This window comes from Ovis aries, chromosome 21 (assembly GCF_016772045.2).
Source record: "Ovis aries strain OAR_USU_Benz2616 breed Rambouillet chromosome 21, ARS-UI_Ramb_v3.0, whole genome shotgun sequence".
Taxonomy (NCBI): domain Eukaryota; kingdom Metazoa; phylum Chordata; class Mammalia; order Artiodactyla; family Bovidae; genus Ovis; species Ovis aries.
The window spans coordinates 41,588,804-41,615,270 of NC_056074.1; the positions used below are offsets into that span (position 1 = coordinate 41,588,804).

The 26,467-nt window shown below is 60.5% G+C and overlaps 1 protein-coding gene across 3 annotated transcripts; it reads left to right on the top strand.

Annotated features, from left to right (window-relative positions):
- Positions 1-7,072: 7,072 nt before the first annotated feature.
- GRK2 (G protein-coupled receptor kinase 2) lies at positions 7,073-26,195 on the top strand. 3 transcript variants are annotated; one of them, XM_060404322.1, is made up of 22 exons: positions 11,397-13,175; positions 13,975-16,875; positions 17,206-17,282; positions 19,025-19,098; positions 19,227-19,328; positions 19,420-19,494; positions 19,620-19,681; positions 20,454-20,505; positions 20,775-20,866; positions 21,026-21,125; positions 21,209-21,287; positions 21,377-21,507; positions 21,812-21,906; positions 22,019-22,126; positions 22,609-22,675; positions 22,968-23,068; positions 23,663-23,729; positions 23,811-23,906; positions 24,134-24,296; positions 24,452-24,588; positions 24,683-24,796; positions 24,893-26,195. In XM_060404322.1, the coding sequence occupies exons 3-22, from the start codon at positions 17,219-17,221 to the stop codon at positions 25,055-25,057; spliced, it is 1,944 nt and encodes a 647-aa protein (XP_060260305.1). In that variant the 5' UTR covers positions 11,397-13,175; positions 13,975-16,875; positions 17,206-17,218; the 3' UTR covers positions 25,058-26,195. The 3 variants fall into 3 exon arrangements, with proteins under 3 accessions (XP_027815153.1, XP_027815154.1, XP_060260305.1); XM_027959352.3 differs by lacking the exons at positions 11,397-13,175; positions 13,975-16,875 and adding an exon at positions 7,073-7,497; XM_027959353.3 differs by lacking the exons at positions 11,397-13,175; positions 13,975-16,875 and adding an exon at positions 7,073-7,497 and having other exon boundaries at positions 24,686-24,796.
- Positions 26,196-26,467: the final 272 nt, after the last annotated feature.

The window sequence follows — 26,467 nt, forward strand, 5'->3', positions numbered from 1 at the left end:
TTTTGCTGTGCTGGGTCTTCGTTGCTGCATGGACTTTTTCTCTAGTTGCAGAGAGCAGGGTCTACTCTCTAGTTGCGATGTGCAGGCTTCTCGTTGTGAGGTTTCTCTTGTGGAGTACCTGGGCTCCACAGCACAGGCTCGATACTTGGGGCACTCAAGCTTAGTCGCTTCACAGCATGTGCGATCCGGATCAGGGATCAACCCTGTTTCCTGCGTTAGCGGGTGGATTCTTTACCACTGAACCACCAGGGAAGCCCTACCCTCATTTTAAAGATGAAAAACTTGAGTTATGGACATTGGCCTGGAGTGTCTTGGCTAGTAAAACCTGGAGACTGGCTGCAGAGTCAGTCCTATCCGCCTCACTTCCTAGCCTCTGTGTACAAGCAATGGCATTTCACACTCAAACTCCACCCAAGGAAGGGAGTGGGTAGGTGTCTTCGCTCTACAGATAACAGAGCCCAGGCTCAGAGAGAGGAAGTGAAGGCAGAGCTGGGACATACATGAACACTGGGCCAAGGACTCCAGAACTTGGGCCTTCCCCCCTCCCGCCCCCGTCTCTCATACCTCCTGAGCAAGCAGGCTGGGTGTGTGCCCACAGCCCTTCCCATGGCACTTTGGACTCCTTGAGGGTGGGGCTAGACCTAGCTAGCTTGGCTTCCCCTCCATCTGCTCCAGGAGTGGAGGGATAAGGAAATTTACTGAGCACAGTGAAAGGTGGATTTATAGGAAAGAAAGGGAAGCAGGACCAATTGCATGGGTGAGTGATCCATGCAGTCACATGGGGCCCTGCCCTCAGATGGGTCCCACACTTAGTTTTCACTGTTGTCACCATCTTGAAATTCTTTCTTTTTTTTAGTTTGGCTGTACTGGTCTTAGTAGCTGCACTCAGGATCTTCGATCTTTGTTGCAACATGTGAGATCTTTTTTAGTTGTCCCATGTCAACTCTTTCTTAGTTGCCACATGTGGGATCTAGTTCCCGGGCCAGGGATCAAACCTGGGCCTCCTGCATTGGGAGCACGAAGTCTTAGCCGTTGGGCCACCAAGGAAGTCCCCTGAAATTCTTAATTTTTGAAAAAGGGGCTGTGCGCTTTATTTGCAGTGGACCCCACAAATGAGGTAGCTAGACCTGGGGAGAAGGCCAATTCCAGCTCCTCCAGCCCTCCCAGGTCAGCTCTGTGCTAAGTGCCATTCAGGTGGCCAGCAGCAGAGCAGGCCTGGCACTTGCTGCGGAGAGTCACCCTACCTCCCCCCTTCCAGAGGCCCAGACCAGAAAGGAACCCTCAGCGCTGACACCAGTGTATAGGTAGGAGACAGTGAGAGCAGACACCCAAGGTCTGGGAGCACCTAGAGTTGCCCTCAGCCCAGCCTGCTGTCTCCTAAACCTGCCCTACGTCGGAGAGCCACAGCGGGCAGAAAGCCCAGCTGTTATGCCCTCAGACTGCGCCATGGCAGTGCCAGGAGGGCAAGACTGGTAGAGAGGCAGAGAGACCCAGACCCAGAGAGAAACACCCTGAAAGACCCAGAAAAGGGAAGGCAGAGAAAGAGGCAAAGAAGCTGGGAGGGGAGAAGAGAAATGAAAGGAGAGAAAGACCATGGAGGACGCTGAGAGGGAGACACACAAGTGGGGTCCAAGGTCCTCAGGATGTGTAATAGTGACGGTTCAGGAAGACATCTCCCTCAGCCCAACGCTGCACACACATCTTCATTTACCCTCAAAACAATTCAGTGAGGCCAGGCTGGGGTACAGAAGAGAAAGGCAGGGCTCAGAGAGGTCAAGTAACTTGATCTAAAGCACTCAGCGAGCGGCTTTTCCACGCCCATCCTCCCTCTCCCTGACACGGCAAGTACCAGAGGCTACAGTGGGGCCGGCGGGGGCTCCAAGACCTTGACTGAGACGCTCAAAGGTCAAGGCACAAACAAGCGGTAAGAGCTCAGCACGACTCAGCCTGAGTCGCGGAAGACGAGGCGCATGCGCATTGGGAAGGCTCCAAGAGAGTCCTGTGAAAGGGGCGGGGATGGGCGCCTTGGAGGGGCGGAGCCTAGGCGGGGCGGGGCCGGACCCATAGGCGGGGCCACGTCTCGCTGAGGCTCAAAGGGGGAAAAGGGAGACTGTGGCCCCGGGCGGCGCTGAGACTTGTGACGTTCTGGAGGGTTCCAGGGAGAAGCGCTGCTCCCGGGAGACGGGTCGGGCGGAGCAGCGGCCTGGAAGCCTGGCACAGAGTTATGGGCTATCAAAGGCCCTTGGACTGTGCAGGAAGGAGCACAAGGCCTGTGTCCTTGGCGGAAGTGACAGTCCTCAAGTTTTCCCCGACTTCACCCGAGCAGGCTCCCAGCCCTAACCATAACTTGTCACTTGCCTCATAAGGATGTTTCGAGTATTAAATGAGATCATCTGAGTTCTAGGAACAGTGGCCTGCACATGGAGAGAACCCAGGAAGCGTCAGTGTTTATTATTATGTATGGTTTGCCCATAGATTCGCCCTCTCTCCTATGGTGGATGCCCAAGGCCAAGTACCAGGGCCTGGCATGTAGTAGGACCTCAGGTACACTGTTGGACGAGTGAGTGAGTAAACGAGGTGAAGTCCCAGCGTCCCACCCAGAGCCTGGCACCATGTGGGCCCCGGACATCAGGGAGGTGGCTGCCCACATTAAGCAGGAGTTTCTCCCAGTCAGTCTGCTCACCCCCGCTGAGCTGTATGGATTGGGACACCCTCAAGTTCATCCTCCTGGCTCTTCAAAGCCCAGGATGGAGACAGAGGTGAAGCCCCAGCAAGAGGAAATCTGTGCTCCTGGGCCTTGGCACATGCCAGTCCTCACCCCTGACCTCACTTCTGCTCATGTGCAGACAATGTCAAGTTCAAGACCTTCGCCAACTCTTCCTCTCTTTTCCTGAGCCTGCCACCTCCTCACATATCCTCTTGCCAGGTTCATTGGAGGGGGCCTTCTTCCTCACCAGACCTGAGTTCTGTTTCTGTGGCCCTAACTTGGCACCCAGTGTGAGGAATGCAGCAGTGACCACACCAAACAGGGGCACCAAGGAGAGTCCTCCGAACAGGAACCTTTCCACCCATGGGATGCAGGGTGAGCAGGAATCTGCCTTATGGGAAGGAAGTGAAAGGGAAGTCATTCCAGGCAAGAGGAATTAGAAGGTCAGCACCCCAGAGGTAGAAATGAACTTGGCTAGTTGTAGTGACAGAAGGAAGATCAGAGAGACTGGAGACTAAAGGGCACAGGGAGGGGCAGGAGGATTGAGTTAGAGCGATGGGCAGGGGCCAGACTGCAAGTCTCACAGGCCACAGGGGTGGTCATTGGAGATGGGGTTACATTTCAGCCTGTGAATACTCTGTAAAAGACTCTGGCTAGAGGAGCGGCAGGGTGGAGGCTGGTGCAGGCATCAATGCCAGGCAGGAGGTGATGGGACTCAGATCCGGTTTACCAGGGCACAGTGGAAGGATTTGGGATGTATCAATACCTTGGTGGTGGAGAAGACTCTTGAGAGTCCCTTGGACAGCAAGAAGATCAAACCAGTCAATCCTAAAGGAGATCAACCCTGAATATTCATTGGAAGGACCGATGCTGAAGCTGGAGCTCCAATACTTTGACCACCTGATGGGAAGAGCTGACTCACTGAAAAAAGACCCTGATGCTGGGAAAGACTGAAGGCAAGAGGAGATGGGAGCAACAGAGGACTAGATGGTTGGATGGCATCACCAACTCAAAGGACATGAGTCTGAGCAAACTCTGGGAGATAGAGGACAGGGGAGCCTGGCGTGCTGCAGTCCATGGGGTCACAAAGAGTCAGACACAACTCAGCAACTGAACAACAACAATACTTTGGAGACAGACACACCAGTAGTCAACGGAACAAGCTGGATGACAGCCGGGAGAGGGGGCACAGGAGTAGGTGAGGGAAGAGAGGAATGGAGGATGACTCCTGGGCTTTTGAAAAGTGAAGGAGCCACGGCTGAGAAGGGGAGGCGGGAAAGGAGCAGGTTGGGCTGGGCAGGGTGGTGGGAGTGAGAGCTCAGCATGGGGCATGTTAAGTTTGCAACAGACATTAGTCATCCAGGGGAGATGCCAGGTATGGCTGTATCTGCAGGCCTGCCAGCTGGGTGGAGATGGGATTCCACTCCTCCTTCACTCCCAGCACCTTAGCCAGAGGCTGGCACCGTCCAGGCACCAGACAAAGGCCGGTTGAGAAAGACTGAAGCCAGCCTGAAAAGCCAAGTTGACAATCGACCTCCCCTCAACCACCAGAGGGCAGCACCATCCAAAACACAGCCTCCCCAGGCCAAGACTTCCAGGAGCTGCTTTCCAGGGTCCCAGGAATCAGTGAGGAGAGAGCCCTGGCGGCTCTCTCTCTCAGTCCTGGCTTCAGCCCTGCCTGGGTTGCAGGTTGGGCAGTGGGTGGGAAGGGCTTTCTGGGTTTGCAGGTGGTGTGGAGGAGGTTGGGGCTCCTCTGGGAGCAGGATGGGGGGCTTTTCAAAATTCACAGGGACTCTGGCCTAATGAGTTCACTGGACAGAAGTTTTAGAACAGGAGCTGTTCCAAAAACCCCAGGCCAGTGAGTGACTGTAGTTAGGGTGCTGAAGAGATTCGGAGAGGCAGGAGGAAAGGAAGTCGGAGGCCTTCCGTCACATCCTCCTATTACTCTGGCCATCTTCCACCCCAGACACCATGTGCCACCTTGGGCTGTGGGGCTCCTTCACTCAGTCACTCATTCACCCATCAAATGCTGACTATATCTTTCTGTGTCAGGTCTCATGGTGGGCTCTGGGGGGCAAGAAGTAAACTGGGAGCACTGGTTTCAGTGAGAGGAGGTGTGAACGTCAGGAGGCATTTTCCAGTGGATGCAAACATTGAATAAAGCTTCATGGACTGATTCATTGGACCTGAGTGTTGAGCAAGCTCCGAGAGACGTTGAAGAACAGGGAAGCCTGGCGTGCTGCAGTCCATGGGGTCACAAAGAGTTGGACATGACTGAGCAACTGAACAACAATATACACACACATCCCACCCCTCCCCATCAAAAACTTGAAATGACGTGCATCTTGCAATTGATGATGTTTTCAAATCAAGGAAGCAGGTACTAAGTGCAGAAGTGGAGATGTACACAATTGGGAGCAAGGGGATTGGGGAGGGTGGTCTGGAGTAGGTGGGTCTTAAAGGGTGAGCCGGAGTTAGCCAGGGAAGAGGAGATGCAGAGGGCTTCGAGACAGAGGGAGGGACAAAGGCACAGGGGTAAAAGCTGATGGATCGGCTGGTGGTGGGGTCTACCTCGGGCTTAGGGGATGATGGCAACCCCGGCCTGAGAGGGGAGCAGGACTCAGTCATCCAAGACTTTGACTTGCAGGTTAACGAACTTGCTCACATGATTTGCTTTCAGCAGAGTGGGGTGGGGGCCTGGAGCCCCCTCTCCGAATTCCCCACTCCCAGCATCCCCAGAAGCCCTGGAGCACTGCTTCGCAGTGCTAAGTAGACAGTAAATCTATCAGATCAAGATTTGAGGGAGGCATCTCTGGTCAGGGCCTGTATTAGGATCCCTGGGGATCCTCAGAAGCAGACAGGTTTAATAAAATTCTCAGGAGGCCAGATGAGAGGGGATGGTGATAGATTAGGGCATGGGGAGACAGAGGAGCCAAGGGTGATATCTGGAGTTCTGACTTGAGTGTCTGGGTGGATGGTGGTGTCACCCACTGAGAAGGGGAGCTCACCATCCTGATTGATGCCCTCTGGTTCCAGGCTCTGCCAAGGCTGATCTCAAAAGATAGCCTGAGAAGTGCCTATGACAAAGGTGGTGGAGAATCCTAGGCTTTGCAAAAAGGTCCTGGTTACTGATCCACAAACTGGCATGAGGCTTTGGCTCCATGGGCCCAGGTCTGGGAGGGAATCTCGTCACCTTGGAAAACACAGAGATGCTCTTAAGAGCAGCACACTGAGATAAGGGTGCTTCTTTGTGATACATGGATCCCCTCCACCTCCACCACGCAATCTCATCAGAGTAAATTTCCCTTGCCAGGCAGTCCAGTGACCCCCATGACCAGCTCCCCTCCCCTCAAGGCTGAGAGAAGTTGGATCCCGCTTTGTGGAATCATGATTCTGAGCTAGGGAGGGGGTTTTTGGTACACGGTCCTCAGTCCTGAGTGGGAGTCCTGGACTGGGTCTGGAGCAGGAGTGAGGATTGGGACTGGGGTAAGTCTGGAGTCTGATGCCAGTCATCAGGTCCCAGGTCCATGACAACCCGTTAAGGGCTCTAGGTCCAGTTTGAGTCATGGTTGGATGTCTTGGTCCTAGGTCCATGTCCCAAATTTTTCGGTCCAGAACCCTGGTCTGGTCCAAGTCCAGGCCCAGGCTCTGCCCCCAAGTCCAGGGTTTGAAGTCATGATAGTGGTCTGAGTCAGGGAGTGGAATCAAGGTTGGGCTCAGCAACCAAGCTGGGATCAAGATCATGGTCTGTGGTTAGGATCAGTGTTTGAGGTCCTGGCCCCAAATCTGGATCTGGGGACCTGTAGGGGGTCAAGGGTCAGCGTCAGGGTCTGGGTGTGAAGGGGGTTGGGTCCAGAACGGTGACCTAAGGTCATGGTCAGTCTGAGATGATGATCCAAGGTCTAGTTCTGGGGGTCCTGTTTGGAGTCTGGGGTCAGGAATGTGATCAGGTCTGGTGTCAGGTTTCTGACTGTGTCCAAGGTCAGGGATCAGGGGTTATAGCTAAAGTCTGAGATCCATGTCCCTGGGAACACATTCTGCAATGCCAGTCGGGGTTCCCGGCCGTGGTCTATGGTGGCCCCTGGGGTCACATTCTGCAATGCCAAGTCTGGGGTCTCGGCCGTGGTCTATAGTGGCGTCTGGGACCCGAATTGTGCCCCGAGTCGTGGTCAATGTCTGGGTCTAGGGTCTTCTGCAGGCGAGGGGCCCTGTCGTGTCCCAGGTCAGGGGACAGGTCATGGCCGGTGGGGGCCATGGGCGGAGAGTCGAGGCCGGGTGGCCGCGGGGGTCAGGCTCGGTCCAGCCCCGCTGCCTCCAGGGGGCGCCGCCGCCCGCCGCCCGGCCCCTCGCGGGCTCGCTGGCGCTGTGCGCGGCAGGCGGGGCCGGAGGCGGCGGCGGCGGCGGCGGCGGCTCCGGGGCGCGGGCGGCGGCGGGCGGCGGCGGCGGCGGCGGCGGCCCGACTGCAGTCCCGGCGGGAGCCGAGCGAGCCGGGGCCGGGCCCGAGCCGGCGCCATGGGGCGGCGCCGCCTGTGAGCCGCGCCGAGCGGAGCCGCGGGCGCCGAGCGGGGCCGGGCGGGCGGCGGCGCCCGAGGCCGACGGAGCGGCCGGGCCGGGCCGAGCGCGCCGAGCGGAGCGGAGCGGAGCCGAACGGCGGGAGAGGCCGCCGCCGCCGCCAAGATGGCGGACCTGGAGGCGGTGCTGGCCGACGTGAGCTACCTGATGGCCATGGAGAAGAGCAAGGCCACGCCGGCGGCGCGCGCCAGCAAGAAGATCCTGCTGCCCGAGCCCAGGTGAGGCGGGCGCCGCAGCCCCGCGCCCCGGCCGCCCGGGCACTGGCCCCGCGATCCCCTCAGCCCCGCTCAGCGCCGGCGTCCGGCAGCCCTGGCCGGTCCCCGGCGCCCCCGGCCCTGTGCACCTGAACTCCCGGGGCGCCCCAGCGCGGGGGCTTTCCGGCTGCGCGGGCTCCCCGACCCGCCCGGTGCCCCCGGGCCGGCTCTGCCTGCCTCCCTTTCGCTTCACACACTCCGCCTGGCCCCCTTCTCCGTCAGCCCTCTCGCTTGCGCCGTGCACCCCCTTCATCCTCCTCCGGATAGCCCAGGGTACCCCCTTCCCACCGCGGAGTCCCCCGCCTCTGCCTGCCCATCTCCCGGGGCCCGACTCCCAGCACCACCCCCTTTGGGGTTCCACCGGTCCCCACCCTGGCCCCCTCGGGTGGGCCCTTCTGTGAGGTTCGGGGCAGACCAGTCTTCGGGGATCTTCCCCGGTCTTCCCGCGGGCTTGGGGTGGAAATTGAGAGTACTCTGGGGGCTGGGGGAGCGGTGGGGAGCAGGGTCTGGTGTGCACCCCATGGCCTCTGTCCCTCTCCCCTGGAATTCATCCTCTGGCGAGAGTCCTGCCTGTGCTGCTTGCCAGGGGATGTCCCAGCGTGCCTGCAGCAGCTGGATCACAGCTGCCTCCTCTCTGTGAGATAACTGACCTGATACCCAAGTTTCACCTGCTCAGGGTTTAGGCGCAGGAGTGGACAGCATAGGAACGCTAGCTGAGGCTGTCCAGCACGTTATGGCTTCGAGAGTATTTTCCCATCCCTTGAGCCTTGCAGCAACCCAGGGGGCCAGTCGGTCAGGTGTGGTTTTGTCTCCGTGGAACAGATAGGGAAGCTGAAGGCCCAGACATGAGTGGCCTGCCCAGTGTCACAGGTAAGCCAGGGTGATGCTGGGCCACCAGAATCAGGGCTTCTGGCTGTGGTTCCACGTTGGGTGCATCACTGTAGCCTGAGCCCGGGCCTGGCCATTCTGCCTGAAGAGCCACATGCCCCGCCAGCTAGGAGGACCCTGGGCCCATCCTAGCCGTCCTGGTCTTATCATGTGACTTTGGGCAAGTCCCTTCCCATTTCTGGGCCTCAGTTTTCTCATCTGTGAAATGTGGACGGTGTGAAATAACGGCTGTGACTCTGTGGCATCCTGAGTGAAGCGGGGCCCAAACGGGCTTGGGGGGTGGTGGGTACCGTGCAGACGTCTCTAGTGCCTTTCTCCTGCCTGCTCACTGGGTTTCAGATTGACTGAGCACCAGGCCTGGGAGAGGAAAATTGGTCTGCGTTTTGCAAAGGCCGTTAGGGCCCTTTTTTTCTAAGACATTTGCAATCAGATTTCTCAAAACAGGAACCAGACTGACTGCCAGCCGGGGGCTGTCCGGGGAGCAGCGACAGTTAGAACAAAAATGAGTTCAGAAATGACAAAGCCACGAGGGAGGAAATGGGGGAGTCGGCCTCTGGGGTGCACAGCGGCTCTCCTTGGTGGCCACGGCCTCGAGACCCTCCAGCAGGTCGGACTTCAGCAAAGCGTGAGGCGGGGCTCTTTCTGGAACTCTCTGCGTTTGGGTAATCTCGCCCCAGAATGCATTGCTGGCGGTGGGGCCCCGCCTCGGCTTGGCTCTGCAGGTGTTAGAACCCTGAGAAACAAGATGTTCCTCTTTTTCTGTCCCCATTACACCCTTCATATCGACTGTGTTGAAAGGAATAGTGGTGGAAATCATGATAATTTATTTATTTCTGACATCTGTCATCTCAGCCGATCCAAAAAACCAGCCCGAGAGGTTGGCAAGGCCATGTCTTACACGTAGTAGTTGCTCAAGAAATAGCAGGACCGCCTGGTGTCTGAAAGCAGGGGGGCTGTGAGGTTGAGGGGAGTAGCAAGAGGCTGAGAGCCAGGGGTCAGGGGTCCTCAGGTAGGCTCGCCACCTGGCGGTGCGACCTTGGGCGGATGGCCAGCACCTGAGAGGTGCACTCGGGGCCCTCGCCGTGAGCTGAGGCTGGGCAGGGGCTTGGAATCCACACCTTCCACCTCGGAGGGTACGCTGCCCTTGGCCTTATGCTCTGCACACCCCCTGGGGCTGATGCCTCTTGCCCTGAAGACTGTTACTAGTGTATCTTACAGTTGCCAGTTTGCAAAGTGCTTTGTACCCCATTTTATCCTTTTCACAACCATAGGAAACGGGCACGGCAGGTGGTATTTCCCCACAATAAGTCAAAGCACCTGAGGCTTGGAGAGGGGAAGAGACTTGGTCACAGAGGCGAGGTGGTGTTTGAATTTGGGGTCTCTGGGCTCCCAGGTGCTCTTTCCCCACTGTGCTTCCTGTCTTCCACACGCCTTTCCAGACCTCTGCACTTACCCTGGTCCTTCTCTTGAGGAATGTGTGCCAGCTGGCCCCCCATGCCCAGGGAGGGTGGCCTGGAAGCCACAGGGCAGACCCTGCTCCATCAGCTGTCTTGGTTCACAGGACCCAGCCCCCTCCCCGCCTGGGGTCACATCTTCCCCTCAGCCACGACGTAGGGGTCAGGGAGGAAGGCCATGGTTTGCCTAGGACAAGGTGCCATTTGGAGCAGTTTCCACCTTGGGGTGGTCCATCTTGGCAGCCTCCCTGCGACTGGTGCCTGGGTTGTGGCTTGGCTGGGAGCTGGGCTGGCTCACAGCTCTGACTTCTTGGGGCTGGGGAACAGGAGCTGTTGGGCACAGGGCCACTTCGAGTTGGCACAGGGGCCTCCCCTTCTGTCCCCCTATAGAATCCAGAGGAGACAGACTCATTTCTCGCCCTTCTGGCAGAGGGAGGCAGCTGTGTGGCAGGAGTCCCGAGACCCGGCTTCCAATCCCGCTGCAGTGCCAGCTCACCTGGGCCCTAGGGATAACCCTTATCCTGGCCGAGCCTGCCTCAGTTTCCACCTCGGTCCAATGAGGGGGCTGCCCTCGACCGATGGACCCCCCCGACACACACACCCCCGTGCTCCTTCGGCTCTCGGGGTCTGGTCAGTGCCGCTCTCCCGAGAAGCTGCTGTCTGTCTTTCCCAGCAGCGGCCACGGTCCCGTAATGATCGTCATTTGCTTAATACCACAGAGGCCTCATGTAATTAATCTCTGGGCTCCTGGCAGAGGAGACCAGCCTGGGTGGTCCCGGGAGATGCCCAGCTCTCCCTGGTGACTGCAGCAGCCCCAGTGGCAGATGTCAGAGCCGGGTGCCTCTTGCAGCCTCTCCTCTCGCCTCTTTCTTTCCTGGTCCCTCCCCCCCGCCATGAATTTCCTTCTTCCTGCCCTTCTCTGGCTTCCCTGACTCCCAGACCCGCCGCTCTTCCTCCACGGCTTCTTCTTCGTTCCTGTTAACTCTTTGCTCCCAGGACTTCCTGCCCTTGGTCTGCAGAGGGAAGACGCGCAGGCGGTGGTTTTCTTGCTTCCTCCTCCCTCCGCTTCTCCATCACCAGCAGAAACCCTGCTGCTTGCAGCCTTTATCCCTTACCCAGAACGTTCCGCTCCAGTAGCAGCATTTTCCCACCCTATCCCACCGCCTCCCGCCATCCCCCGCCTCCGAAAACAAGATTATCTTTTAGGGCACTCATCCCCTCTGGGTCTTTGAAGCTCCCCCCCACCCCCACCCCCGCTCTCCCCAGGAGTGGGTCTCCAGGACCTCTTTCCCCATCTGTTCTCCTTTCCAGATCATAGGGTTTCACATTTTTGCCATTAAGTTGCTCGCCTGCCTGCCATCTCTCAGTAAATGGATTCGAAGGGAGCGTGAGCTTGACAGGTTGGAATCTGTGCAGGGAATCTGGGCTCTGTCAAGCCAGGAATAACGTGCCCTATTAATGCACGATCAGTCCTTAGTAGTAAACTCCCGGTGACGTCAGGTGTAGGCACAGTCTGGGGCGGCGTTTCCTGCCCGCCGCGGGCACCTGGGGAAGCTGTGCAGAGGGGCTGGGCTGTGTGCACACAGCTGGAGCCTCCAGGATATTATTCCTGCCTCGGAACAAGCAGCAGAAGCCAAGAAGACCTGAGAGCCTTTGAAGAACACACAGCCTCCATCACACCTGCCCTTATTTATTATTATTATTTTTTTGGCTGCACTGGGTCTTAGTTGGCACACGAGGAATCTTTGTTGCTGCATGTGAGATCTAGTTCCCTGACCAGGGATCGAACCCAGGCCCCCCTGCATTGAGAGTGCAGAATCTCAACTGCTGGGCCACTGGGGAAGTCCCACACCTGCCCTTCTTTTCCCCCCTTGGCCCCAAGGGACCAATGTCCTCTGCTGATCATAGAAAACAGTTATACTCAAGTTATCCCTCATCTGTTTCAAACAGGAGATACTAAAAAATGAGACGTTTGGCCACAGACTTTTCTAAGACAGTAACCTGCCCTCTGCATTGCTGCTAACAGGCAGGGTAGTGTCTTGACTGGCTGAAGAGCAGGGTTTCCGAAGTGGGTTTTCTGATGCTGACGTGTCTGCTGCTCTGTTTTCTGAGCAGGGAGGCCATTCTGTGTTTGGGGTTCAGGATAGCTCTCTTCCTGGGAGTGCAGGGCAGGGAGCCCTGGAAATTGTTCCAGGTTTGTCCTCATGGTCTGAGAGCAGTGAGCGGCGGGGTGCGACAAGGCCACTGGAGTGTCTTTTCCCGCGAGCTGTCAGTTTGTGGCCGCCTTGCCTCGGTGAGCTCATGGGTGCGGTGCCCCATGGTGTCATTTCTCTTCCCTGGCCCCGGACTTGCTCCAGAGCTGGCCGATTTGGTCGCTTTTTCCCATTTGGTATGCGGTCCTTCCTCGAGCTCTGAGGATGCTGTCAGCCCCGAGGAGAGTCATTGAGCGATATTCATCAGAAGCCCCTGAGGACTTCCTCATACCACTTGGCACCATGGTGCCAGGTTTCCTGGAAATGCCCCAGAGGAGTGCCCCGGCCGTGGCGACAGCCTCTGGTCTGCTGGCTTGCCCGCCGTCTCTCCCAGAGCGTGTCGCTTCCTGGGGTGGCTGCCCCCGAGTGCAGAGCCCCCAGGCCAGCTTGCACTGTGGCTTTAGCATGCTGTCACCCAGGAGCACAGGAACCATGGCCCCTGGCCCTGCCACGTGCCAGCTGGGGCTGCCCCAGCCTGATCGGCGTCCACAGCCAGGGTACAAGTCCAGGGTCCCCTGGGACCCTGCACCCAGCTCTCCCAAAGAGGCTGGGGGAGGCCCCCGCCTGGTGGGGGGCCCTTTCTCAGGCGGGGACTGGACATTTTCTTGCCGCTGGCTTGGTTGGGACTCAGGGCATGCTGCTTCTCAGCTTCTTCTGTCCTCGATTTCCTCACCATCAAGATGAGCATGTTTGCTCTCGACCCTGAGGTCCCTCCCCATCCACACAGGCTGTGGTCTATGACTCTGAGTGGGCGTCACCTGGGAGGCCACTGTGCCACAGAGTGAGGGACTTAGCTCTCCCCTTGAACCACGTGGTGCCAGAAAGTGCCGGAAGCTCTCCCCCCTCAGCCTTCACCCTGCCGCCCCATCACCCCAGCCCATGCTGGGGTGGGGGGCCGGAAGTGCTGTCTCCCCGGCCGCCAGGCAGCTCCTACCCGGGGGCCCTTGCTCCTGGCAGGGCAGGTATTGGGCTCTGCCGTGGGGCTCCCCAGGCTGGTCTGTGAGCAGAGTGGAGTTCCAGCCCTTCAGGCTCGGGGAGAGGCTCACAGGTGCAGCCCTGGGGAAGGGTCCCATCGTAGCCCCACTCTCTGAGGACGTGGCAGGTGTGATCAGATTCTAGAAGGGGGGCTTCCGCCAGGAGAAGGAGGCCTGATGCGACAGGCTGCATTCTTCTATCGCCGTGCGCTCTCTGCCTTTCTCAGCAGTCAGCTCAGTGCTGGCGATTCAGCGTTTGTTGACATCCTCATTTTACAATGGGGGAAGCTGGACATTTAAAGTCTGTAACTTGGCCTGGCCTCTGGGAGGGAGGAGGGAAGAGCCATTTGGAGCCCAAGCCTGGACACCGGGCAACTGCAGGAACCAGGGCGGCTGAGCCCCTTCCCCCGAGAGGCTGGGAGGCGGATGGTCCTTCAGAGGCAGGGACGGAGGAATGATGCAGGCACAGGGCTCCTCCGATAGCCCGACGTCCATCTGGGGGCCTGCACGCTCTTGGATATCAGAGTCATTGACCTGGGTGGGGTCAGGAATGCTGCTGTGGGCCCATCGCCACTCAGACTCCACCAGTATCAGGGCGCGGGGGTAGGAGACAAAGGTGACCCAGCCCAGGAGGCCGCCACCACCTCCCGTGCCAGCCTGTACTTGCCACCCTGGCAGGAGCGTCCCCCACGACACGCTTTCCTAACCTGCCAGCTCCCTGGGCCCCAGCCCCGTGGGAACAGACAGGAAACCCTAACATTGCTGCCTGGAGGCTTCCCCTTCAAGGACTGCCGAGGTTGACCTCGTGTTTGGTTCGGGTTGGGGTTGGGGGGGTTGTTTATTTTATTTAGAAAATATTTTTTTCTTTTTAAGGAAGAAAGTGAAGTGCTGCGGGCTGGGAAGAATGCTGTGGCCATCCACCCCGTGCGGTCTTCCGAGGGAGGCGGGGTCTAGCTTGCTGTGCCCAGGGCCCAGCCGGCAGCAGGCAGAGCCCCTGGGAAGGAGGAGGAGGCCTGTGCCCAGTGTGGTGCCCAGAGAAGAGCTGCTGGCTCCGCTGGCTCTCGGGCAGGCCCTTGGAGAGCCCGTTTCCCTGGTCTTGGTGTCCAGCTTATGGGGCCCTGCAGAGGGAAGTGGAGGCCCTGCTCCCAGCTGGGCATTCCCATCGTGTGCCACCGTTGCTGAGCCTGGGCCAGTCCTGCTGGTTCCCGGGGGGTGGGGAGGAACTTCTCTGTGACTGTTGCAGAGGCCATACCCAGCTGCCCCACGGGCTCATCTGATAGGCTGGTGTTGCTCTGCCTGTCACCCACACCTACCTGTCTCTGGATGTGCCCCTGACCACCCCTCTGACCGTCCCCCTCCGTGGAGGATCAACATTCTGTGATACTTCGTCTCTCTTTCTTGCTCATTACCATCCCCTTCCATAGACCAAGAGGTCCTGAAACCCAGGAACGGGATGTGGACACAGAGACCCAGGAGCCGAACCGCAGAGCGGTTGAGGGCCCAGCCTCCTGTCTGCCTCCCAGGAGAAATCTGGCCCCCGTGGGGTCCCCAGGGCCACACACCCCTACCTCCCGGCTGCTTGGTCTTGTGGACCTGCTGAGCCTCCATTACCTTGGACTGGGTCCCCCTGCTGTGGTCCACCCAGCACACCGCCCAGCCTGTGTCCTCGTCCAAACGGGAGGCCCTGAGCTGCCCTCCGCCAGGCTGGGGGCTGGAAGGGATGGGCGCACACTGCGGCCCGCAGCCTCCCTGGGCTCCCATCTCTAGTCTGCAGGGCAGGGGCTGGATCTTGCTCAGTGTCACAGATTTTTAAACTCCTGATGTATGTTAAGTGCTTGGGTGGCCTTGGGGTTGGGTCTCACCTCCTGAGTCCCTGCAAGTCCCACAGGGCCAGGGAGCCATGCCCTTGGCGGAGGCTGGTGGTGACTGAGAGTAGGTATGTGGCCCCCAGGAGGGAGGCTGTGCCAGCCTGGCTCAGGGCCACTGCCCAGCCTTGGAGTCCCCATGGCCGTGGAGGGCGTCCTCGCTTTCCGGGACAGAACCAGCTCTGAAGTGGTAGCTCAGGGCCACCGGGCCCCTGGCCCTCAGCTGGGGCTCTTGTTGGCCGGAGTACAAGATGGGGACACAGAGGGCCGTCTGGGTCATCGGCTCCCTGCTCTCCTGTTGGAGACAGTTCTCAGGGAGGGTCACAGGGCCTCTGAGCTCCTGGGATCGAGGCTCCAGGTCTGTGCTCACAGTGGGTCTGTGTGCACCCCCCTTGCCTTGTGTGGCTCGAGCGCAGGCGAGGGCCTGGCCAGGTCAGGGCTGGACCTCCACCCTAACCCCTCAGAAGGGAAGGGCAGGAGTTACCCCACCTGCGAACCTAGGTTAGGGCTAGGGGCTGGGCAAGGTCTGCTGGTTATGCTGGCCTTCTGACCTCAGGCCCCTCTCTGATGGGGCCTCGAAAACCCCAGCTGGCCTTGTCAGTTCTGTCCGTCCGTCCATCTGCCAGCCCCAGCCTGCCCCTACCCAACCTGGTTTCAACCCTCCTTCCTGGCTCCGCGTCATCAGATACCTAGGCTTCCCCCCGTGGTGCCTCCAACAGAGCCCGTCCACTCACCCGCCGCCCAACTGAGCTTCCCAAGTGTGGTCTGTCGAGCCTCCTCCCTGCCCAGTGGCTCATCCCAGGCCAGGCCTCCCGTGCCTGTCCCCACATCCACCACCTGCCCTGGGCTTCGCCACCTGTCGACATCCTGTTTGCATTTGAGGAACCCAGTGAGGTTCCGCCTCCTCCACGCGACCTCTCCAATGGCCTAGAACGTTCTTTCCTCCCTGAGTCTCCTCCAATCGACTGGGCCCCACGCAGTTTGTCTCATGTTGTCTAATGTCACGGAATGGCAGATGCAGGACCGGTGCCCTGGGTGGGCCTCCCCAGGGGGGCAGGGCTGCATGGCGCCTTCCAGCAGGTGGTGGGCAGCAGGGCCCTGTGCTGGGCTCCACGAGACGGGTAGGGATATGAAGAGGTGGGCACACGGCATCCTTTTCACCCGTGACCTGCTGGCGGCCCCCCATATCCTGAGGCCCTGTGAGCATCTCGAGAGCCAGGTGGGACCACAGCCGGTGGCTGAGTGGGACGGCAGGTGGCCCAGGAAAGGAGAGGAGGGGAGACCAAGCTGCCACTGAGGCATGAAGCCTGGCCAGGTGTGACTTTCCCAGAGCACTCGGTGTTGGGGGTGAGATAACCAGGGGCGGGGAGTGTGATAACCTGGGCTTCCGAGGTCACAGGGGCAGCCCCCGCCCCTCTGCTGCCCTGGAGGCAGCTCAGGGCCAAGGGTCTTTAGATATCAGGGACAAGGGAGCTGAGGCTTGACTTTTTTTTTTTTCCCCAATATTGAAATATAATCCATGTGACAGAAAACTCATCATGTTGAAGTGCTGACGTCAGTGGATTTCAGTACATTTACTGTGCGGTGCAGCCCTCATCACCGCCTAACTCTAGAACATTTCCATCACCGTATAAAGAGACCCTGGCCCATTAGAGGTTACTCCTCTTTTCTTCTCCAGCTTTTGACACCCACTCATAGCTTTCTGTCTGTAGATTTGCCCCTGCTGGACTTGTGGTATAAATGGATTCATATAATGTGTGGGCTTTAGTGACTGTTACTTGGTGGAACTCTGTCAGGTCGGTCCGTACTGTGGGGCACATGTACACCAGCCTTTCACTCCGTTTCATGGTCAAGCAGCATCCCATTGTGAGGATGGGCTGTATTTTCGTGATCCATCATCTTCCGATGGGTGAGGCCTGGCTTATGAGGTTCGGCTAACTCCCTGAAGCTAGCACAAGGCAGGGCTGGGACCAGACTTCTGAGCAGCCACCTGCTGGTCACTTTAGCTTTGGAAGACAGAGCTTTGGTGGGCAGACAGGCTCCCTCGGGTCCCACTGGTGTGACCCACGGTCAGGTCCAACGTGGTGGCTGCCTTCCTGGAAGGGGGCTTGACACCCACCGGCAGTGCTCTCCACTCCGGATTCCAGGGAAGGAAGCAGCAACCCTCCAGGGGAGCAGGGCCAGCAGGCCTGGCAGGAGCCTGGGGGCTCCGGGTCACCACCGCCCCCCTGTCTTCCAGCATCCGCAGCGTCATGCAGAAGTACCTGGAGGACCGGGGTGAGGTGACCTTTGAGAAGATCTTCTCCCAGAAGCTGGGTGAGTATGGCGGGGGCTCTGCCAACCCCAGGGCATCCGCCCCACCTCCCGGTCCGGCTGCCAGGCCTGGGGGTGGGGGCAGGAGGCCCCTGGGGCCGCCTTTATGTGCCCCCCTCTCTGCCAAGAGATCTCGCGTCCACCGTGGGGGAAGCACAGGGCAGTGAGCCCCGCTGCTGGCGGCAGGGCCGGGACCCAGCGTCTCCCAGCCCCTGCCTGTCGCCCCGGGAGGCCCCTGAAGCGGGGTGGGGGCCCAGCAGTCTTCCAGGGCCGCCAGGGAAGTTCCTCCTTTGGGGTTTTTGTTTTCGAGAGTTGCAGCTTCCCCTTGGCGCAGGCACAGCTGCTGGGGCCGTTGGTGGAACTGACAGGAAGGGGCGGGGCCCTTCCTGTGGCGCCTGCCGCGCTGCGGTCGCCCCCGCCCCCACGGCCCTCTTTGTGAGCAACCTGCGGCGGCAGGCCCCTCGGCCGCCTCCTCCAGGGCCCGGCCTTAGAGGCGGGCACCCGGGGAAGGGGGAGGCGGAGCGCAGGGAAGCAGGCTCGGGCCGCAGACAGCTCTGACTCGGCCTTTCCGGGAGAAGGGACCTCCGCTCTGAAATGGGAGTGGCCTGGCCCGGAGGTCACGCTTAGGGAGTCTGTGTGTCAAGGAAGCCTTCAGCGTGGGTCCCCTGCCTGGGCTGTGTGACCTTGGGCACATCGCTGCCCCTCTCTGAGCCTCACCTGAGAGCTAGCATTCTGGATCCCCACTGTGCAAGACTTGGAAGCCCAGGTGCGGTGGTGGCAATGAAAAGCCCCTCGCCCACTGGGAAGCTGAGGGCTCTCGTTCCTCAAGGTCCAGCGTTGAAAGGCCCGTCTGCCCTTACCAGAAGTCGTAGCTGAGAGCTCTGGTAGAGGGGATAGGGCCCCCAGAGGTGTGCAGAGTCACCCAGCTTGACCCTGGGCACCCACATCGGGCTACAGGGAGTTCTGCTTCTGCTGGCCCTGCAGGACTGCTTTGGGGCCCCGCCCCTGGCCCACGCCCTCCAGGGTCTCCTGCCCACCCTTCCTGCAGCCCGCCTCATCCGCTCCCGTCCCCAGAGGCTGTGCTCTCTGGGGCCCTCTGCTCTCACCCTCTGGCCTTCCTTCCCAGGACCCGGCGCTGGGCAGAAGAGCCCTGAGTTCTACTCAGGCTGCCACGTACCACCTGCCTGCCAGGTCTCCCTGAGCCTCGGTTTCCCCTACTGGACCTGACGCCCCTGTCCACCTGTTTTGAGTGGCAGTTGTGAGAGTCAGCCTGATGATGGAGGAGGGATATAAGGTCCAAGGACAGGGCACCCCCAGCCCCCACGTAGCAGCCCTGGCCTGGCCCAGGCAAATCTCACTGCACCTACGCAGCCCAGCTGCCCGCTGGGTGTGTCCCCCTTCTGGGGGAGATGCAGGCCCCAGATTGCAGGGAGAGGGCAGGGGGTTCAGGTGCCAGAGTCAGCCCCACACTCTGCCTCACCAGGGTGCCTGCCACTTTCCAGCCACCACCAGAAGAAGCAGATTCTGAGAGGGGTGGGAACTCAGGCGCCCCGACCCTGAATCTGAGACTCTGGTTGGTGGTGACCTCCAAGGCCACCTTGCCCAGCCTCTGTCCGGCACAGGGACCACCTCTGCCACCTCGTTGGCCAGTTCTGCCCAGGAAGCCCTAAGCCCACACCCCCCACCATGATGGGACAGCCTCTGTAGGGCTATGACTCAGCCTGACGCAAAACACTTGCTTTCAGGGTACTTGCTCTTCCGAGATTTCTGCCTGAAGCACCTGGAGCAGGCCAAGCCCTTGGTGGAGTTCTACGAGGAGGTGAGGCCGGATTGGCCTGGCCCTGGTGCACGTGGGGAAAGGAAGGGGCTTGGGCTGCTTATTGAACCTGTAAGACAGTCCTGTGCCCCGCTGGGCCGGGGCTCACCTGTGGGGATCTTGTCCTCTAGATCAAGAACTATGAGAAGCTGGAGACAGAGGAGGAGCGCCTGGCCTGCAGCCGAGACATCTTCGACAAGTACATCATGAAGGAGCTGCTGGCCTGCTCACATGTGAGTGCCCGGGGCCCACGTGCCAGCCTGGGCGTGGGGACTGGAGGGCTGGCCCCGTGGAGAAGTCACTCACCTCTCCCTCCTTCCCCAGCCTTTCTCAAAAAGCGCCATCGAGCACGTCCAGGGCCATCTGGTGAAGAAGCAGGTGCCTCCGGATCTCTTCCAGGTGTGTGCTGGGCTTGTCCTCGCTCCCGACCAGCCAAGCGGGGGTCCCCCGCAGGCGGCACGGGTCCTGGAGCCTGGTCGGCTCCTGCTGTGGCTCAGTCACCCACCTCCCACTCCCTCTCTTAGCCATATATTGAAGAAATTTGCCAGAACCTCCGAGGAGACGTGTTCCAGAAATTCATCGAGAGGTGAGAGCGGGGCACGTGCAGGAGCAGAAAGTGGGAATAGGTCGCTCTGAGAAGGAGTACAGATGTCCTGGAGGAGAGCAGCCAGCCTGCTTCAGTGCCCAGCGTGTGGGCACCTGGACCTGTCTATACCCCAGTGCCGGGACTCCTGAGAGGTCACCACTCTCCCACTCTCCTGCCCCACCCTTCTCAGCACTAGGCACCTCAAAGTCCATCCCTGTTTAAAGGGAGCGAGGGACCACCCACGTGTCTTTCTCCCCATGGACTGTCTAGCCCCTTGCTGGGCCTACTGGGAATGAGAAGTATCAGGCTGGTGGTAAGGATGGGCACAGGAGGACACACTGCCCACCCCTCTGCCCCCTGTGGCCTTCATGGCCAGAGCCAGCCTGGGGGGTATTCCTTGATGTGTCCCAGCTGCCCAGCCATGGCGTAGGGGCTTCACCAGGAGTGAGTGGTGTGTCACTGGATGTGTGCAAGGAGGGAAATGAGATGAGCCTTGTTGTGGATGTGGTAGCAGGAAGTCGGGGTCAGATGGGAAGATCTCACCTCTAAGTTTATCTGATCCAAGCAGAAACCCAAAGACCGATAACAGTGCTGGCATTGCTGGGACGGGGGTGGGGCAGCCCGGGCTGGCATTCTTCCTGGCAGGCCCGGAAGAGGACCCTGAGGCCTGGGGGCCCAGGCAGTAGCAGTGGGTGGGGCCAGCTTGCCCCCAGCATCAATTTCACTCACTTTCTAAGGCTCATCTGAGCTTGGGTTCTTTCTTCTCTTGCAGTGATAAATTCACACGATTTTGCCAGTGGAAGAATGTAGAGCTCAACATCCATGTAAGTGGGCTGGGTGGGCGTGCAGAACCCTCTCCCTGCTGCTCCTCCCCAGGCCCTCGGGCAGCGGGGGAAATCTACCTTCAACCCCCAGGGGCGGCTGTGGGGTTGGTGCTGGGACCCCAATGCGGATGGCTCCAGGCAGGGCGGCACTTGGGAAGGGTGAGGGTGGCCCTGGGTCGGGCCTTGGGGTAACCCCCTACTGCTCCGGGGTGGGGCCGGGGCAGCCTGCAGTGACCCCCCTCCCCCCACCCCCGCTGCCACCCCTGCAGCTGACCATGAACGACTTCAGTGTGCACCGCATCATCGGGCGAGGTGGCTTCGGCGAGGTCTACGGCTGCCGGAAGGCCGACACGGGCAAGATGTGAGCATCGGGTCCGCTGCCTCGGGTGGGATGCCTGAGGAGGAGGAGGGCCCCCCCCCCCCGGGGTGCCCTGAGGACCGCCGACACCGCACCGCGCCCCTGGGGCCCTGCACTGAAGGTGCCAGCGGACCGACTGAGGGACTGGCTCCTTTTCCACAGGTATGCCATGAAGTGTCTGGACAAGAAGCGCATCAAGATGAAGCAAGGGGAGACTCTGGCCCTGAATGAGCGCATCATGCTGTCGCTCGTCAGCACCGGGGTGAGTGGCAGCCCGCCCCACCTCAGCCCCTGGCTCCGAACCAAGTGCAGCCTGCGCTGACCTCTTCTTTCATCCGCTCCTAGGACTGCCCGTTCATCGTCTGCATGTCATACGCCTTCCACACACCGGACAAGCTCAGCTTCATCCTGGATCTCATGAACGGTGAGTGCCTGGCCTGGCCCCAGGTGGACCTCGGGGCTGGGGGCTGGGGTGGGAGCTGAGCGCCGCCCCCTGCGGGCTGCCTCCCTCAGGCGGGGACCTGCACTACCACCTGTCCCAGCACGGGGTCTTCTCTGAGGCCGACATGCGCTTCTACGCCGCGGAGATCATCCTGGGCCTGGAGCACATGCACAACCGCTTCGTGGTCTACCGGGACCTGAAGGTGAGGTGCCGCCCTGGCCTCCTCCCGCCGTGTCCCCGCCCCTCCCGCCGTGGCGCCGCCCCTCCCCTCCCCCTCCCGCCGTGTCCCCGCCCCTGTGTGGCGCGCCCCGCCCTCCTCCTGGCCTGGCTCCTCCCCTCTTCGTGCCCCGCCCTCTTCCTGGCCTGGCTCCTCCCCTCAGCAAACCCCCCCACCGCCCCCGACCCAGGGCCCTGTCTCTGGACACCCTTACCTCTAGACAGCCACCCGGCTGGCGTGTTGCCTCGCCGGGTCCTGTCCTGAGCTGCTCACTGAGCCTCCTCCACAGCCGGCCAACATCCTGCTGGACGAGCACGGGCACGTGCGCATCTCAGACCTGGGCCTGGCCTGTGACTTCTCCAAGAAGAAGCCTCACGCCAGTGTGTGAGTGCCCCAGCCCCACGCCCTCTTCCCACGCCAGTGTGTGAGTGCCCCAGCCCCACGCCCTCTTCCCACACCCTCCGACCACCCGCTCATGGCCTCCTTACTCCGCCAGGGGCACCCACGGGTACATGGCTCCCGAGGTTCTACAGAAGGGCGTGGCCTATGACAGCAGCGCCGACTGGTTCTCCCTGGGCTGCATGCTCTTCAAGCTGCTGCGAGGGTGAGCAGGCCACCCCAGGGTGGGTGCACAGGACAGAAACAGGCTCTCCCCCAGGCCAGGAAGGAGGCTGCGGGTGGTGGTAGGGGGGGGAGGCTCTGCCACGTGGCTGTCAGGGGTGGCACCATCCCTGGCTTTGGCAAGGATCATTCATGGGCTTCCCAGGTAGCACTAGTGGTAGAGAACCCGCCTGTCAGTGCAGGAGATATAAGAGATGCGGGTTCGATTCCCAGGTCAGGAAGATCCCCTGGAGGAGGACATGGCAAGTTCAGTTCAGTCACTCAGTCGTGTCCGACTCTTTGCAAACCACTCCAGTATTCTTGCCTGGAGAATCCCCAAGGACAGAGGAGCCTGGTGGGCTACAGTCTATAGGGTCGCACAGAGTCAGACACAACTGCGGTGACTTAGCAGCAGGCACTCATGCAACCTGCCTCAGTTTGCACATTCCCGTTCTCTGACCTTGGACTTTGGCCCTTCTTCCCCAGGCATAGCCCTTTCCGGCAGCACAAGACCAAAGACAAGCATGAGATCGACAGAATGACATTGACAATGGTGAGTGGAGGGTCCCAACCTGGGGAGGCTGGGTGGAGCTCATGAGGGGCCGTAGTGTGGCTAGGGTCTCCTGTGGGCATCAGGGTCTCAGCCACCAGCAGCCCACCCTCTGGCCTCCAGCCCCATTGGCTCTCCCTTCCCCACATTGTCAGAGTAAACATGCCTGCTAGGGGCGTATGGAAGCTCTCCGTCTGCCCTTGCCTCATGCAGCCTCACGAGGCCCAGAGCTGTGATGGAGACCAGGGGGGGAGCGGGGGGGCCCTCTGCCAACGTCCCCTCCTCCTCCCTGCAGGCTGTGGAGCTGCCTGACTCCTTCTCCCCTGAGCTCCGCTCCTTGCTGGAGGGGCTGCTGCAGAGGGATGTCAACCGGAGGCTAGGCTGCCTGGGCCGAGGGTGAGTGCTTGGGACCCCAGCCATTACCCCAGGCCTTCCCGCCCTGCTGGGTGATGTCCACACTACGGTGTCTAGGCTTCTGCAGGGGTTGCTGGGGCCGCCTGCCCGAGCCTCCGCTCATGTTCCTCTGAGGATAAGGGCTGTGTTTTGTCACTGGAGCCCCCCACTCCGTGGTCCCAGCCTCCTTGGCAGAGTTCACAAGTTGGGGCTAGGGCAGCCCTGCCCATTGTTCCCAGGTGGAGGGTGTGTGCTGTACGGCTGCTGGGGGTGGGCGCAGACCGAACAAAGATGATGTTGCTAATGATGATGACAGCAGCTTTTTATGTTTATTAAACATTTACTAAGCACTGGGCGTGATGTTGCAAGATTCCCAGTATTAAACTCACCACAGCCCTATGCCGTGGAAACTGCTGTTCTTTCTCCCCATTTTAAAGATGAGGAAACAGGCTGAGGTTTAAGGAACTTGCCCAAGGTTGCAGAGCTAGAGTGTGGCTAAACCAGCAGTTAAACCTAGGTCACCTGTCCCACAGCCCAGATCTCACCCCCCCCCCAACCTGGGTGGTGCCAAGCCCCACTGACCCTCTCTTCCTACAGGGCCCAGGAGGTAAAGGAGAGCCCCTTCTTCCGTTCCCTGGACTGGCAGATGGTCTTCTTGCAAAAGGTAACAGCCCAGAGCCGGGGCCGGGCAGGGTGCTCGGGAGCTCCTCCTCGGTGCTGATGCCTAGCCCCTGTTCCACCGCAGTACCCTCCCCCATTGATCCCCCCACGAGGGGAGGTGAACGCAGCCGACGCCTTCGACATTGGCTCCTTTGATGAGGAGGACACAAAAGGAATCAAGGTATGGGGCCTGGCCTGGCCTCCCAGCCCTGAGCACGGCTGGCAGTGTCCTCTGTCCTCTGGCCCTATGAGATCCCCGTGCCAGCCCCATCTGTCTGGTGGGCCTTGGGCTCCTTCTCCCCACACGTCCCCGGGGGGTGGCCGTTGGACCAGACCACCATGTTCTGGGCCCTGCAGCCAGGCCGGCCTGTGGCTGACAGCCGTCCCTTCTGCACCCTCTTGGTGAAGCTACTGGACAGTGACCAGGAGCTCTACCGCAACTTCCCCCTGACCATCTCGGAGCGGTGGCAGCAGGAGGTAGCAGAGACTGTCTTTGACACCATCAATGCTGAGACAGACCGGCTGGAGGCCCGCAAGAAAACCAAAAACAAGCAGTTGGGCCACGAGGAAGGTGAGGGTCAGCAGCTGCCGTGGGCACCCACTGCCCGCTCTAGAGATGGGAAGCAGGCTCAGGTGTCAGCCGGGGTCCCTCCCAGAGAGCAGCTGACCCGGCACTCTCACCGGCTCGGCGGCCGGCTGAGTTCTCTCTCGCTCTCCCCGCGTCAGACTACGCCCTGGGCAAGGACTGCATCATGCATGGCTACATGTCCAAGATGGGCAACCCCTTCCTGACCCAGTGGCAGCGGCGGTACTTCTACCTGTTCCCCAACCGGCTCGAGTGGCGGGGCGAGGGCGAGGCCCCGGTAAGGAGCAGCCCGGCCGGGAACCCCTGGGGTGGGCAGGCCGGCCAGGGGGTGGGGGGGGCCAGGCCCTCACCGCCCGCTCCCCGCCCTGCAGCAGAGCCTGCTGACCATGGAGGAGATCCAGTCGGTGGAGGAGACGCAGATCAAGGAGCGAAAGTGCCTCCTCCTCAAGATCCGAGGTGGCAAGCAGTTTGTCCTGCAGTGTGACGTGAGTGGGGGCCCGGGGTGGGGCCGGGGCGGGGCCAGAATGGCTGGGGCGGGGCCAGAGGGGCCGGGCCCCGCCTAACAGCCAGTGTGTGTGCAGAGTGACCCAGAGCTGGTGCAGTGGAAGAAGGAGTTGCGAGACGCCTACCGCGAAGCCCAGCAGCTGGTGCAGCGGGTGCCCAAGATGAAGAACAAGCCGCGCTCGCCCGTCGTGGAGCTGAGCAAGGTGCCACTGATCCAGCGCGGCAGCGCCAACGGCCTCTGACCTGCCGCCCGCTCGCCCGGCCGCCCTCCTGCCCGCCCGCCTTTTATAAACCTCTAATTTATTTTGTTGAATTTTTATTATTTGTTTTCCCGCCAAGCGGAAAAGGTTTTATTTTGTAATTATTGTGATTTTCTGTGGCCCCAGCCTGGACCAGCCCCCAGGGAGGGGCCCGCTTGCCTTGGCTCCTGCTGCCACCCACTCAGCCACTGTCCAGCCACCTCACCCTGCCCCCAGGGGCCTCCGCTCCTGGTGTCTCCCCCACACGGGGAGGGCAGCAGCCCCCAGCGCCCTCCCACGCCACGCTTCCCCAGGGATGGTCGCCTGGAATTGGGCCTGCTGTCCCTCCTCCCCAGCTCTGTGCCCACAGCACAGCTGGGTGGCCCGGCGGCCCCACCCAGGGAGGCCGCGGCACAAGGAGGCTACTTGAAGCTCCCACCGCAGCCCCTCCTGCATCGACTGGCACACAGGCCTGCACTGACCTGCCCTCCAGCCAGTCAGTTGGTAGATAAGGGAGCCTGTGGACTCGCTGACCCCAGCGCCTCCCACGTGACTTAGGCTCCTGCACCCTTTCTTGGGAAGAGCCCCCGTGTCACTGACTGCCTCCACTTGCACCTTCCCTGGATACAGTGGGACCTGGCCAGGAGGGTGGCATTGGCAGTGGCTGCTGCTGCCCCCACCCCAGCCCCCTCTTCTTCCCACCCAAGCGCCCAGGCTCAGGGACCACAGAAAGGCACCTTCGGGGCTGTGCCACACTGGCCTCGCCTGGCCCCGAGCCCCCTTCTTCTGGGCTGGGCAGGGCCTCTTCTGCTCAGAACCATTGGGGGCTGGCCTGGGCCGGCCGGACGGCACAGTGCGAGGGGCGGGTGGGGCAGCCCTCCCCACTCCAGGTCGCTCAGCGCGCCCCTCGCTGTCCAGCCCCACATCCTGTCAGTGCCACCGCCCCCAGGGTGCCACCTCGCCCGCAGCATGCCCCCTTGTGCCAGTCGCTGCCATGTGGTGTCGCGCCCTCCCCCGGGGTTGGGTCGGCGGGCCCTCCCCTCCCATCTACACTCTCCGGGGCGTTCCTTTGCCGATTTTTGAATGTGATTTTAAAGAGTGAAAAATGATACTATGCGTTTTTATAAAAAATAGTGCCTGACTCCTTGGCTATGTCAGACTGTTTTTGTGCCTGAGGGTCATTTTCAGCCTCCCCCCGGGGTGGGGCCTGAGGAGGGAAGGTCTTGGTGACCCCAGATCTCCTCTGCCTCCAGGGCAGGCACTCACAGCCTGGGGAGGGGTGGGGGTGGCTCACACCCTGCCTGTCCCATCCTGGGGGAGCAGAAGGGAGTCTTCTGCCCACTGCCTGGGAAGCAGGAGGAGGTGCCTGCAGGTTCGTGCTTACTGTCCTGTTTGGACTGGCCGGGCATCTAG